This window comes from Pan troglodytes, chromosome 21, assembly GCF_028858775.2.
Source record: "Pan troglodytes isolate AG18354 chromosome 21, NHGRI_mPanTro3-v2.0_pri, whole genome shotgun sequence".
Taxonomy (NCBI): Eukaryota; Metazoa; Chordata; class Mammalia; order Primates; family Hominidae; genus Pan; species Pan troglodytes.
The window spans coordinates 40,040,453-40,055,400 of record NC_072419.2 but is presented as its reverse complement, the minus strand read 5'-3'; the positions used below and the strand labels follow the sequence as shown (position 1 = coordinate 40,055,400).

Below are 14,948 nucleotides of genomic sequence, written 5' to 3'. Positions count from 1 at the left end.
AAGCTCCCATGTCACACAGGGCAAATCCGCTTCCCTCTCTGGGACACAGCTTCCCCACCTTCACATTCACAGGTCTGGACAAGAGGACCTTCTAAAGGCCTTTCCAGCTTGAAACTATGCTCATCACAATAACCCTGAATTACTCAGAAAGTACTTTTACATCCCATGAGATCTCCTTTCAAAGGCACATCATCCATTTTCGGAGTTCCAAAAAAGAATGAGAATTAAAACAAACTCAGGTGCTCGAATAGGTAAGTCAAGGGATCCGTCTGCCCAAGGCCATGGCCTGGGTACGAGGCATTCCGGGACTAGCACTGCCCTGTGGCGCAGGGGCGGGTAGACACGTACATGTTGTCATGGGCCGCCTTCATGGCCTTGGCGGCATAGCCCATGTTCTTGAGCACCTCGGTGTTGGTGTTGGCATTCTCCAGGGCCTCCCGCTGGAACTCGATGGTTGATAATGTGCCGTCGATCTGCGCCAGCTGCTTCTCATACCTCTTCTTACGCTTCAGTGCCTGGAGGGCCGCTGCGTGAGGGAGAAAACAGGGTTTCAGAGAGTCCCGGCACAGGGTGAGGTTCTAGTGTCACTGAGTCTTTTCCCCAACTCTACTGGAAGCACCTCTGTTGTTGCTTCCACTATAGCAGAGGATTCATAAATTCTACACAAAGAGCACATTCAATTTTCTACAAAAACATAAAATTCACATACCTCAAAACACGGCCAGTAAACAAGCACACAAGCCAAAGTTCAACCCTCGGGTAACTACGCACACACACAAATCAAAGCATGGACAGCCACCCGAGGAAGAAGATGCTCTGGGGTCAAACTCCCTTAGGGTCAAAGCCCAGCTCACAGACTCAGGTGAGCTACTTGGCTTCCCAGATGGGGTCAGTGTGAGCAGCAAATGACATACTGTAGGTAAACACCTGGCACATTCATCAGTGTGTATGCCCCTCAAAAAAAGCAGCTCCCATTATTATAAAGCAACTTTAAAGTACTATTTTATGCCACCTAAACTAAAGAAATCATAAATATAATGACTATATCAAATACTAGATCAGTTTGGGTTAAAAATGCTATTTCACTCATAGCCAACAACTGTGTAAATTGTTACAATGCTCCCGAAAAGTAACATGGCAACACACAGCAACAACCATCATGATGTTCTTATCCTCTGACCCAGTAATTTCCTTCTGGAAATGTATTCAAAAGCAAGAAGCCCCATGCCTGAAGATGGCTACTACAGCATCCTCCATCATCGAAAACAAGACTAAACTAAAAAGCCAGACAGAACCCCTTGCCACGGCCAAACCTAGAGTCTGGCCATTTGGTTGGGTCAGTGGCATCATCTACCTTGGCCTCCTAGCACGCTGAGGCTGTGGAGATCACCTCATGTTAAGGTCCAGTCAAGGCAAGCAATTTGACCAAGGTGAATCTGTGGCAGAACTGGGACCAAAACCACATCTCCCAACTTGAAACCCAGATTTCCTTCCCCTCACGGTCTCAGTTCCACTCTTCACACCGAAAAATATCTTTAGCACACATCTTAGATGATGTTGGGGCACAGGACACACCACCCCAAAATATGACTGTAGGAGACCAGAATATACCACCCCCAAAATATACTTCTTTGGCATATTTTGAGCTGGTTATTCTAAGAAACTAGAGTAGCTCAAAAAGCTGTCCCTTTGTTTAAAAAAAAAACAGTACATCTAAGAAGAAAATCTACATTACTAAAAGTATCTGTGCCAGGAAGAGGGCTGCTCCAGACAACTTTTATTACCTAAGAGACCTTTTATCTGCATAACAACACATCCTTTATTCACCATAAGTAATTCTTCCCCTCACCCTCCCATAAGTTGTGTCCCCCACAACAACCCCCAAGCCCCTATTCTTTTCTGTAGCTCAGGATGCTAAATAAGCTTCAAGCATCTGACTCTTCTTCAAGTCTCATATTTTGTGGGATTTCCACATGTACATATGTAACTAAATATGGTTTTTCTCTTGTTAATCTGTCTTATATCAATTCAGTTTGTAGCCCAGCCAAAGAAACTAGAAGGGAAGCTATTTTTTGCTCCCCTGCAATGGGCATCAAAAGCTAGGAAGGAGGCTTAGCACAGACTCTGTCAGAAGAAATGGCTGAGCTGGACTGGGCTGGGTCAGGAGCACTAGCCTCACACACACATGCACTCAGCACGCAAACTCCCCCATGTCCTGGAGTTCTGGACCACAGCCATCTCCTGCAGACTGGAGGTCAAAACCCCCTCCCCCATGAGGCTGTGGTTTCTCCATATGTCACATGAATAGGTCCCATGCTCCTTCTACTCACACCCCTGTTGGCCTGGGATTCCGTCCTAAGGACCATTTGCCAAGGGAAAACGGCTTGGCCTGCGTATAGCACACAGTTCCTCCAAAAGCAGCAGAAAACTTCTCCCAGCCAGTCTTTCCAACAAATGCTGACCAAAATACATACATACACACATAAAGAGAACTTGTAAAACATCTGAACAACAATGAGATGTGCCTCATTAAAATCTGAAAAGCCACTGAATCCGTAATCTCCCTTGATTCTGATGTAGGCTGGAATGGCCCAAGACTTCAAGAAACCCATCCTGCAGTCACACCAGGGGATCCTCAAGACCTTCACTCTCACCTGCTGTTAGCACTAAGTCATGCTCACTTCATAAGGGCCTCAAAATAGCAACCCTTTAAGGTTAGATGATAAGGTTAGTTGATGAGGAAACTGAGGTTCAGAGATGTCCTGTGACTCAGCCCAGGTAACTGGCAGAGAGGGGACTTAAACCAGGTATGGAACCCCAAAGTCCCTGCCCTGCCATTATGTTATGCCCCCCACTTAATGAAAAAGGTAGGATACTGCCCTGGAGGGATCGTCCAGTCATGCAGGAAGTGACATGGGGACTGTGGGAACACAGAAGAGGGAATGCAAATCCAACCATTCCTTTGCTGAAAAATCCTCAGTAGCTCCCTTTGCCATATGGTTTAATATGGCCTGCCCGGTCCTGCAGAGGCAAGACGTTAGAATTCTCTCCATAAGCCCAAGTCCTGGGAGCCCTAGCACAAGGTCTACAGAACCGCCTTTGCCATCAGTAATGTCAGAGGGAAGAGGTCCTGGGAGAGTCCTGTAAGTGCCCCAGGGCGTGGGGCTGCAGGCCTGCTTCCTGTGACTTCCTTGGTGCTGTGTTCCTTTTCCACAAAAGCCACACCCGAGACATACTCTAATCACCAAGTGATTGTGAATCCTTCCAAGATCAAGTGCCAATGTCCCACAGGTGCCCCTTTCCCAACTCCCCTCCAGCCAGCTCCATTACCCACAGCCCAGCCCATCATTAAGATTCACCAAGGCCTTCCATACCAGGCACGCTGGCTCACCCCTGTAATCCCACCACTTTGGGAGGCCGACGTGGGTGGATCACCTGAGGTCAGGTGTTCAAGACCAGCCTGGCCACCATGGTGAAACCCCATCTCTACTAAAAATACAAAAATTAGCCGGACATGGTGGCACGCACCTGTAGTCCCAGCTACTCAGGAGGCAGAGGCAGGAGAATTGCTTGAACCCAGGAGGCGGAGGCTGCAGTGAGCTGAGACTGTGCCACTGAACTCCAGCATGGGCAACAGAGCAAGACTCCATCTCGGGTGCGAGAAAAAAAAAAGATTCACCAAGGCCTTCCAAGAGCCTGCTGCGTGATGGTGAACAAGCAACGGCAGTCCCTTCCGCCTCCTATTTCATTTAATCATCCAGAGATCCCAAATGAACAAGGAGACTGGGGATCAGAAAGGTGATGCAGCTCACCCAAGTCATCCTTCTGCCAAGTGAGGAGGGAAGTAGTCTGTGTAACTCCCAGCTCTATGCTCTTCCTCACAGGCTCAGAACGACAGCAAGTGACTCTGAGACTGTTCATAAGAGCAAACACTCGGCCGGGCGCAGTGGCTCACGCCTGTAGTCCGAGCACTTTGGGGGGCCAAGGCAGGTGGATCACAAGGTCAGGAGATCGAGACCATCCTGGCTAACACGGTGAAACCCCATCTCTACTAAAAATACAAAAAAATTAGCCGGGTGTGGTGGCAGGCGCCTGTGGTCCGAGCCACTTGGGAGGCTGAGGCAGGAGAATGGCGTGAGCCCGGGAGGCGGAGCTTGTAGAGAACCGAGATCACGACACTGTACTCCAGCCTGGGCGACAGAGCAAGACTCCGTCTCAAAAAAAAAAAAGAGCGAACACTCTTTGACAGAGCTGCCTTGCTTTTCAGCATCCCGAGTGTAGCAGGAGCTTGGTAAAATGCTTATGAAACTGATTTTATACAGTCAGCTACATTCTTATATTTAAAACCAAAGTTATTTCCCTATTAACATCATAGATTTAGAACTGCTTTTTCTCCAATATATTTTCCATTGGCAGTGACTCCTTGTATGCCAATCCTAACGTCCTCTGACCTCCACCTCCCACTTCTAAAATCCCCCAAATAAATGATCTGGAAGCAAATACGCAAATATACCAGGGAGGAAACCAAGAGCCCATCCCCACCCCGAATGAAATAATGCTGATATTATTCATCTTTGCAGATCAGCAATCCAGCACAATGACTGATACACAGTAAGTGCTTAGTATCTACTAAATTGAACCTGCAATTTCATTTGTCTTACAAGGTTTTCATGTATTCTATCCAGGGTTCTTCATGGGGGATCCACCCATATTTTATCTCCCGTGCACCTCTGACCCACAGAATTGACGTCTTACTGAAACACAGGCTAGAACAATCATTTGGCAGCATCTTTCCACTGCATTCCTCCTGGCCCATAAAACAGGGACTTCCCGCAAGCACCTGGCTGTAAGGTGTGCTCTCTCATACTGGGGACAGGACCTGAGCAAACAGTATGAGGGACAGTCCTGGGGTATCCCCCCAGGACTCCCCTTCCTGCCTGCAGGGTTCACACAGCCTCTTCCCCTCTTCGCAGTGAACTCTCCAGGATGTTGATTTTTCTTATCTAGATCCATCTGCTGTCTGTGTTTCTCAACTAGTTTAGAACTCCAAAGAGAAAGGCTACATGATTAATTTTCCCCCACAGAAACACCTAAACATGCTTCATGAGTAAAGTTACCTTGAAAATAGACATGGGGTCAGCATCTGGGCTGCAGAAACAGATGTAGACAAATATTCACAGCACTTGAACCACCTCCTATTATCTTACAAATGCATGGCTCCGGTGGTGAGGTGTAACAGGGCAAACTAAAGGCTCAGAGGTATTAGAGTGCTTCCACAAGTAAAACGCCATTCTTCTTGAATACTATTACACTTAGTAAAACTTCCTCCATGCCAACCTTATTTCTGACCACAGAAATTTGCTTCTATCTGTAACCAACCCAATGTTTTCATAAATATTAAATATATACTGGTTCTTAATGTTTTGTCTTAACTTTTCCAGATTCCTGATGGTTAGATTAAAAAACAAGTACCGAGTTAAAGAGAAGCTGTTCAGCTAAATCAAATATTCAAAAAAGAGGTGTCTAAAGAAACCCATCTTCTGCCAGAGAACCCCCAGCGCCATTTATAAACACAATGGCTTTAACAATTGAAATCTAAGCCAGGCCAATAGAAGTTTAAGAGGTTGCTTTTAGATGGGAAAAAAACAGTCCTTGGAATCTCCATATTTAATTATGCCTTTGCCAGTTCCAAGAGAGTAATTACAGCAGCAATTACAGAATCTAATAACCAGCTTTATTGGCTGTGAAAGCTGAAGCAAAAACAACTCCAACCATGTTGAAATAAACATTGGTCTCCAGACAGTTGCTTCATTAGCCCCTCCAAACAGCTATTTAGAGGAAGGATACAGAACAGATACCCTAAGAAGCAGAGACCAGTCAAAAAGACGTTCACCCAGGATGGAAACCCTTTCTGTGAGGCAACAGTTAGTGATTACAGAAACCATTTTTAGAGAACACATCAGTTCGATACAACTAGACAGGACGTTCCTTTCTCCTAGTCAAACACGACTTCTCTGAAAAGCTGCTGAGGACGGCAAGTCTGCCGGTCCCAGATCTGGGGGCGTTCAGTATAGGGGCAAATAGCCCAGGGCACCTCAATAGATGCCAAGAAGTCATAACTATACACTCATTACTAGTATAGAGAAATTCAGGCATGGAGGGAAGGAGGGCCCAATAATATGCTCTCACTAAACGAATGGCAGTGTCTACAGTCCTTCTGAAGACCCCAGAGTCTACATTTGAAGTCATCTAACAGAAGGTACAGGGCTGGGAGGGAAGAGGGCTGCTGCTTTCCCACTCTCAGCGTGAACAACAGAGCAAATGAACACACTCCTGAGGTCCTGAGGACACTTACACACAAATGCAACACCAGGACTCCAGCCTAAGTGAGCATTCTGAAGAACCCTCAGCAGCCTGGTCCCAGCAGGGCTACTGGCAGGCAGGGAGCCGAGCAAGGCTGAGGGGTCCCCACTTTGCCTGCCTCCAGCAATCACTCAGATAGCTCCTCCTGGCTCATTCTGCCAGTGAATAAACTCAGATATTCAGGGTGCCCTTAGCCAGGAGAACTATGCCTGGCCCTAAAGCCACTGGTTGCTCTGCTGGACGGAGGAAGTGATGGGGGTGTCATCTGTGATCTGTCATCTGCCCTGTGTGTATGGGCAAGAAAAGACCCAAAGTCAAGTCTACGGCCATACCACCCTGAACATGCCCAATCTTGTCTGATCTCGGGTGACCCAAAGTCAAAACAACACAGTTAACCACCAGTGTCAAAGAAACCCATTCTCCTGTAAAGATGGTTATCAGTGACTATCCTTGTACCACATGGCATTAGAGATCCCACCAAACTTTGACTAAGTAAGAGTTACGATCATGGCATCAAGAATAGAGGGGGCTTGAGGAGCTCTTGGAGATAACGAAGACCAACCCCTCATTAGATAACTGAGAAAAATGATGTCCAGAACAGGCGGCACAGCTTGCCAGGACCCCGCAGTGCACAGTGAGACAGAGAAAGAACCAGGACTAGAACCCAGGTTTCCAGCCCAGGACTCTTTCCACCACCTCAAGTCTGTTGTCTCCAAATTTAGTTGCTACAAATAAATCAGCAGTTCCCCGTGCCATAAGGAAAACAGTCTGCCTAATGTTCTTCCATCCAGTTTCCAAACTCTGCCCTTGATAAACTCCATTTTAAAGCTCATGCTGACACATGAAAGAACCAAAAAGCTACCTGGTTTGCTCTCCTAAGTCCCCAGATAGAAGGGGGGAAAAAAAGAATGGGAAAGAGGTGCTAATCGGGCTGGTTCAAGAATACCTTCCCCTAATGAGTGCTGTTGATACACCTGCAGTTTCAGAAGGCAGGGCAAGGCTAGGCTCTCATTTCTCTACCCTGTGTGAGGGTGCCTGGGACAGCATGGGCAAACAGAAAGTTATCAGAAACCAAAATGCACCAAATGCACATTGGAAGCCCAGACAGAGGCTGTTCTGTGTCCATCGTTGCTCTGACACTGTCGCAGGCTCACCTGCAGGACAAGGGCCTCATCCTGCAAAAGCCTTGGAACGCTGTCCCTGACATTGCTGTATTTATTCCCACACAGCTGGAGAGTTCAGGCTAGAGGTGCAGACAGCTTTTTCCAGAGCAGCCTCCTTCTCTGTGATGTATCTCCCTGTTCCTCTAATTTGCTCTCCGTGGCCTGGAGCTAATGCACTCCATTTAGAGATGGTAAAATAAGTACTTGTGTATGACCAGGAAATCGGAGTCTGAAACCCTGCTGACTTCATCAGCAAACACATAGGGAGTACAGTACTCACTGCAAGGGAAAATTCTAGACAGAAAGAAAGAAGCCCCTTATCTGTTTGAAAGGGACAAAGATGAAAGAAATAAGCCCCACAACTAACAACCTAACAGAATATCAAACGCTCCAAATCATTTAAACAATACAAACAAAGTGTGTTCCGTAAAAGGCATGATAAAACACACTCTGCAGTCAAACAAGCTTAGGAAATGCTGGATCACATCAAGTTACAACGGTCATTTAGGGAGTCCAGTTGTCTAGCTTCCAGTTTCACCTCCACCATCAAGCAGATTACTTAATCTCACTAATAACCCTCATGATAACAACACGCACCTCATAGGGTTATTGTGAGGATTAAAATGAAGTATGTATGTAAAGCACCTGGCACAGGGCATGACATGTAAATGTTGGTCACTGGTATTATTTACTGCAGGACTTCCCAGATCCTATTTTGATAGGAAGAAAACACCGACACCTAACTGGCTCACCAAAAAAAAAAAGAAAGGAAAGAAAAGACAAGAAAAACCAACAAGACACACACCAACATCTGTAAAACACAGCTTGGAAGAAACCAATTTAAAACCACCTGATCATTTGGCCAACACCAGCTTCATCAACCCCTGCCCTTGGCTGATGCCGGCCAGCACTGGGGCACAAAGAAAAGAATATGAGGCTTGGTATCAGTAGACCAGGCCAGAATCCCAGCCCTGAAGGTGGGTGTCAGGTAAGTTATTTCACATCTCTGAACATGTTTGTCAGATGCAAGATGGGGGTGAAACCACTACCCTAAGGACAGACGAGAAAGATAATCACTATGCAAACACTTGATGAATATGAGCATTCTCTCCTCCGTCTTGCCTGTTTCCCCCCCACCTCTCTTTCCTTGCCTGTGTCCAACATTGTCTCTGGGGATCTCTGCATCTTCTTGTCCCTGTCCTGTCCCCCCCGCCTGTTTTTTTTTGAGATGGAGTCTTACACTGTCACCCAGGCTAGAGTGCAGTGGCGCGATCTCTGCTCACTGCAACCTCCGCCTCCCGGGTTCAAGTAATTCTCCTGCCTCAGCCTCCCAAGGAGCTGGGATTACAGGCGCCTGCCACCACGCAGTGGTATCCTGTCCCCTTTCCTAGCCCAGTATGTCTAAGAAAGAGTATACAGTTATGGCATGGTGGAGAAAAAGTTAATATATAACAGCAGCTAACATTTATGAGAAGCTTCCTGGGTGCCATGATTGGTGCTTTCATGGCAATGAAAAATTGATACTTTCCATGCTCACTAGTTCTTCCTAACAACCTATCTATGAGGTAGGTACTGTTACTGTACCACTTGAAAGGCCAGGGTATTGAGGCTCAAAGAGTTTATCACCTGCCCAAGTCATACAGTTAGGCAGTGGCAGGCCTGGGATCAAAGCCAAGCTGCCTATCTGCAAAGGGCATGTTCTTTCTTTGCAGAAGAGCGTCTACCCCGCACCAAGCAGGCAGCTGGGCCTGCTTCTGCCTGAGCCTGGGGATCTGAAAGCCCTGAAGGCCTTCCCCTCCCCATGGACCCCACAAGTTAGCAGCAGTCTGGCACCAAGGGCATTCAGCGGGCTGCCTGTTCTGCCCACAAACTGTCCACTAGCGACAGTCCAGATGGTATGCAGTAAAAACCTCTACCTGGAAAAAAGTTTTTTTTCTAGTAGATTTTAAATTGGTTAAAAGCACATGGGATAAAAATCCAACCATTATTACCATCCTCTCTACACTTAGGTCGATGACTCTACATAGCTGGAAAGTTTGCTGTGAGCTTTTTTTCTGTTTTAAAGAATAAATGTCTTCTTCCCTCACGTCTACCCTAAACCATAAGCTCCTCCAGGGTGGAACCTCCATCTTTGTGCCCCTAACAGCACTGAGACAGGGAGAAGGGAGGGGCACTCCATAACGCCCAACTTGACCCTGCCATTTCCTCATTTGTGGGTGCCCCCGTCCTCTCACCCTATAATGGCTTCCAGATCTTTTCCCAGGTCCTAAGACAGCCTTTCCTCCACATTCTGGAGGACCCAGGGACCAAAGCTACAAGAACCTCTGTCACTTGCCCACTTTTTTCCTGTGTCAACCCACACTGGAATTGCTAGAACCCTAAAACCAAAGGGTCAGGGGATTATTATTAGGGACAATGAGCCTAGGACCTCCCCTGTGACTATACCTGGAGGAAAGTAGCAGAGACCCAAAGTAAGCAGCAGATTATTCCAGACTGGGTCAGCAGGCGTGGCCCAGGGCATAAGGAAGGAGAGAAATGGCCATGGGAGTCAGGGTCACCAAAGGGAACCCTGCAAGGCCTATCTGGGCTGCCTCCTCCTGCTCCCCAAAGGGCAGCTGATCAGGAAGAGAAGGGGTTTCACTTCCTAGACCCAGCAGGCAGCCCTGGAGTAGCTCTTGGTGATCAAGATAACTCAGAGCCAGGAGGGGGAAACCAGGATACTGGGAAGGAAAGTGACCTCCCCCTGGTTAGTGAGGGCCATAGTCATTCAGCCTGTGCCCTGCAATCCAAGGCCAAAGTTCTTTCCTAGACACCAGCCAGGCTGCAGAATTTCATTTAAACAGTGATCAGAGGCTAAAACTGAGCACCCATGCAGCCCACAGATATGTCTTCATTTGTCCCATGTCTTAAGTCGTGTCTTAATACGTAAATTTGAATATTACATACTACACATAAAAATCCAGATTTTTGGCTTCCTTTTGTAAAGATGGAGTATCTGGCAACACTGAGCCCACACTGCCACCTAGCAACGATCCACTAGAGCAGAGCAGCAGCCATCCCTTTTGGAAGGGGCACACACTTTCCAGTCCGTCTCAGAGCCCACCACTGCCCACCAACTTCTACCTGGACACATTACTCATTTACATGTCCTGACCAGTCCCTGTAACACCTGACACTAATCTTACATCCGGAGGAAACTGCTAGGAGTTATCTGATATAATCCCTTGCCTTCAGGCAGTTAAGGCTGTGTTCAAGTTAAAGATAGGCAACTGATGTCATAAAGGTTCAACAACCTCCTCAAAGTAACAAAGTTAAAGGTACTTGACAAGGAGGAATCCAAGCCAGGTGCCCGAACAGGAGACTTGTATCTAGACACAACCTGCAACACGGGTCCTGTGATTCCGAATCTGGCTTCTAGTTCCAACTCTGCCATGACTAAAGTATGTCACTGAGCAAGTCCCCTCATTTCCTAGGGCCTCAGACTCCTCATCAAGGACACAAGAAGGGCGGATTAGGTGCTCTCTCTAGGTCTTCCTTGAGCTCTAACAATAGGTGAACCCATATAGTTCTGAGATTTCCAATAACAGGATTGAAACAAACACAAAAGGCTCTTTCTGGTTGATCTTGTGTGATCCAGAAAATGTAATTAACATCCATATGCTCCATTTCCTGACCGCTTCACATAATCAAGTTTTTCCTGCCCAATGAAATAAGCAGTCTTTCTTATTTTAACTGGCTTCACAAACTGAGTTAGAAAGATCAGAAACTCCCTTTAGCCTCTGAATTAAGCTGCTTCAACTGGGCAGAGGAAGTAGCACTCAGATCCAATGTGAGCCACAAATGTCACTCAGGAAGCAAAGGTAACTATAGTTAGAATGTGAACACAGACACCTTCACCCTCCGTCTCCTTACAAGTTCTGGCACTGCCTCCCTCCTCTCTCTGAAATTCCTCTCTCCTGTCAGCCTTGAGGGATCCCCTAGCCTGGCTCCCTTGCCCCAGAGGCCATTCCTTCTTGAGGTGTTTTTTTTCCTAGATCCTTCCCTCTTCTCAATTCCTAATGGTTGAAGCTCAAATCTTAAAAATCTTGATCCTAGGTTCTTCTGTTTTTTTGTTTTTGTAAGACAGCGTCTTGCTCTATTGCCCAGGCTGGAGTGCAGTGGCACAATCTCAGTGCACTGCAACCTCCACCTCCCAGGCTCAAATGATCCTCCCATCTCAGCCACCGAAATAGCTGTAGCCCAGGCTGGTCTCCAACTCCTGAGCTCAAGCAATCCAATCCACCTTGGCCTCCTAAAGTGCTGGGATAACAGGAGTGAGCCACCGCGCCCGGCCAGTTCTTCCTTTCTCACGTGAACTAACACCTGTTCTGAGCCTCGTATTTTATTCTTGTATTTAATCCTGACAATAAGGAATTCGTCTTACTAGCCAATTTTACAGATGAAGAGATTTGAGGCCCAGAGAGATTATCTCAAAGCTTGTGAATAACCAACCAGCAGAGTCAGGATTCAAATCCAGACTCTTCCTTCTGCTTCTAGCCAAGACAGGATGGCAGGGACTAGATTTATCCATAGCCCAAGAGAAATGAATTAACAGTTTTTGAGACACTGGACATCAAGCAAAAAAGGACAGTGATCCAAGTTGAACCCTACGATCACACCCAGTTGATTGCTGAGAGTTTCCAGGCCAAGGAGCAGGCAAGGAAAACCCAGGCAGAGCCCAGCAACTTCCTGAATTAATGAGATAGAGCTGAGAGTATGGGGAGACCAACGCAGCTGGAGTTCATGAGAGTACCTGAGGAGAGAGCTGCATGGAGAGAGAAAACCCTGGAGAGCCACGGAGGGTCCTCCTCAAGTATTCAGCAGAATACTGATCAGCACCCATGTGTGAAAAAGCTATCTAAGGCCAGGGAAAGAACCACTCAAAAGGATGACAGAGAATAAATAATATTAAGTACTCACATGGGGCCAGTCATAGTGCCTCTTCCTCAGCTAGATTAGAAAAGCCTCATAATTCTTCTTGGAGGGCCTTCAGGAGGGCCTTGTCTTAATAGTAGGGATTAACTAGCTCTATACCAGATAAACACTGCTCTGGGCCTGCCTAATAATTCTTAGACCCAAGACCCAAAAGGCAAATTGTTACCAAAAACTTGTGCCCCCAAAACATAAAGAATATAGGACGACAGAAATATTCAGTACCCAACAAGGCAAAATTTACATTTGACATCTAATCAAAATCTACCATTTATGCAAAGAAATGGGTAAATAACACCCATGATGCAGAGTAAAATCAACAAATTGCAAGTAACCCAAACTAACACAGATGTCAAAATTAGCAAAGAGATGAAAACAGTTATAACTATAGTCTATATGCTTAAAAAGCGAAGGAGAAACAGGGAAGATATTTGCTATGGTTTGGATACGGTTTGTTTGACCCCGCCAAGTCTCATGTTGATATTTCATCACCAATGTCAGAGGTGGGGCCTAGTGAGAGGCATCTGGATCATGGGGGCGGATCCCTCAGGAATGGCTTAATGCCATTCTCCAGGAGTAAGTGAGTTCTTATTCAGTTCCCGAAAGAGCTGGTTGTTAAAAAGAGCCTGGCACCTCCTCCTCTCTCTCTCGCCACACACATAAGCTCCCCTTCGCCTTCCACCATGAGTGGATGCAGCCTGAGCCCTCGCCAGCAGCAGATGCTGGCACCATGCTTCTTATACAGCCTGCAGAACTGTGAGCCAAATAAACCTCTTTTCTTTATACATACCCCAGCCTCTGGTATTTCTTTAATAGCAACACAAATAGACTAAGATAATCTTTTTAAACACCTACATGGAGCTTCTAGAGATTAAAATTATTACATGGATGAACAGCAGATCAGACACTTCATTGATGAAAAGATTTGTAAACTTGAATAGCAATAAAAACTATCCAAAATGAAATACAGAGAGAAAAAATAATTTTAAACATCAGCAGAGCAGCAGTGAGGTGTGGGATAACTTCAGGTAACCTATATACATGTAACTGGAGTCCCCAAAGGAGGAGGGCAGGTGAATAAACATTTCAAGAAATAACGGCCAAAAATTTTCCACTTTGATGAAAACTTTAAACCCACAGATACAAGAAGCTCAATGACCCTGGAGCTTAAGAAACATGAAGAAGACCACATATACCAAGGCACATCATATTAAAAGTGCTCAAAATCAGTAATAAAATGTTAAGAGCAGACAAAGAAAAAAATATACATTACATATACTGAAATAAAGATGACAAAGATTTCTCATAGAAAACAATGCAGGCAAGAAGACAGTGGAGCAATATTTTTAAAGAATCTCATTACTTCTATCACCTGGGATGGAATTTAATAATTAGGAATCACAGGCCAGGTGCGATGGCTCACGCTTGTAATCCCAGCACTTTGGGAGGCCGAGGCGGGCGGATCCCTTGAGGTCAGGAGTTCAAGACCAGCCTGGCCAACATGGTGAAACTCGTCTCTACTACAAAAATTAGCTGGACGTGGTGGCGTGTGCCTGTAGTCCTAGTTACACGGGAGGCTGAGGCAGGAGAATCGCTTGAACCCAGGAGGTGGAGGTTATTGCAGTCAGCTGAGAACACGTCACAGCACCCCAGGTTGGGCGACAGAGTGAGACTCTATCTCAAAAAAAAAATAAATAAATAAAATAAATTAGGAATCACGAACAGAAAATCTGTTAAATCCCCACACATTTAGCAACTAAATAATGTACTTCTAAATAAGCCGTAGGTCAAAGAAGAAATGAAATGGGAAATCAGAAAGTATTTTGAACTGAATGAAAATAAAAACACAACATATCAAAATTTGTGGGATGCCACCAATGTGGTACCTTAAGGGAACTAAAAGCCTACACTAGAAAAGAACAATCTCAAATGGACCTCAGCTTCCACCTTGGGACTGAGCAACGTGGCAAGACCTTATTTCTATTAAAAATTTTTTTCAAAAATTAGTCGGTGGCGGGCACCTGTACTGCCCCAGCTACTTGAGAAGCTGAGGCAAGGAAGATCACTTGAGCCCAGGAGTTTGAGGCTACAGTAAGCTATGATTGTGCCACTGCACTCCAGCCTAGGTGAGAGAGTGATAACCTGTCTCCAAAAAAAAATACAAATACAAATAAAGGGCAAACAAAATCCAAAGTAAGCAGAAGAAAGGGAATAAAGATCGAAGTGAAAAATCAATAAAAGACAAAAAAGAAACAAAAGAGAAAGAAGGTCAATGAAATAAAATTCTGGCTCTTCGAGAAGTTCAACAAGATTGAACTTCTAGCCAGACTGACCAGGAAAAAAAGATTACTGGTATCGAGAATGATAGATGTGATATCACTACAGACTCCAGGAATATTAAAAGGATAAAAAGGGGATATTATGAACAACTTCATGACAATACTAGAAAAG

General features: G+C 45.8%; 1 protein-coding gene across 1 annotated transcript in view; it reads right to left on the bottom strand.

Moving 5' to 3' along the window:
- Positions 1–14,948, bottom strand: part of CHMP4B (charged multivesicular body protein 4B) — a gene marked incomplete at its 5' end in the record, with an annotated part of 49,606 nt that overhangs the window by 5,357 nt on the left and 29,301 nt on the right. Inside the window, 1 exon segment of the mRNA NM_001302415.1 lies at positions 349–526. Within this exon segment, the coding sequence (NP_001289344.1) occupies positions 349–526 (178 nt within the window).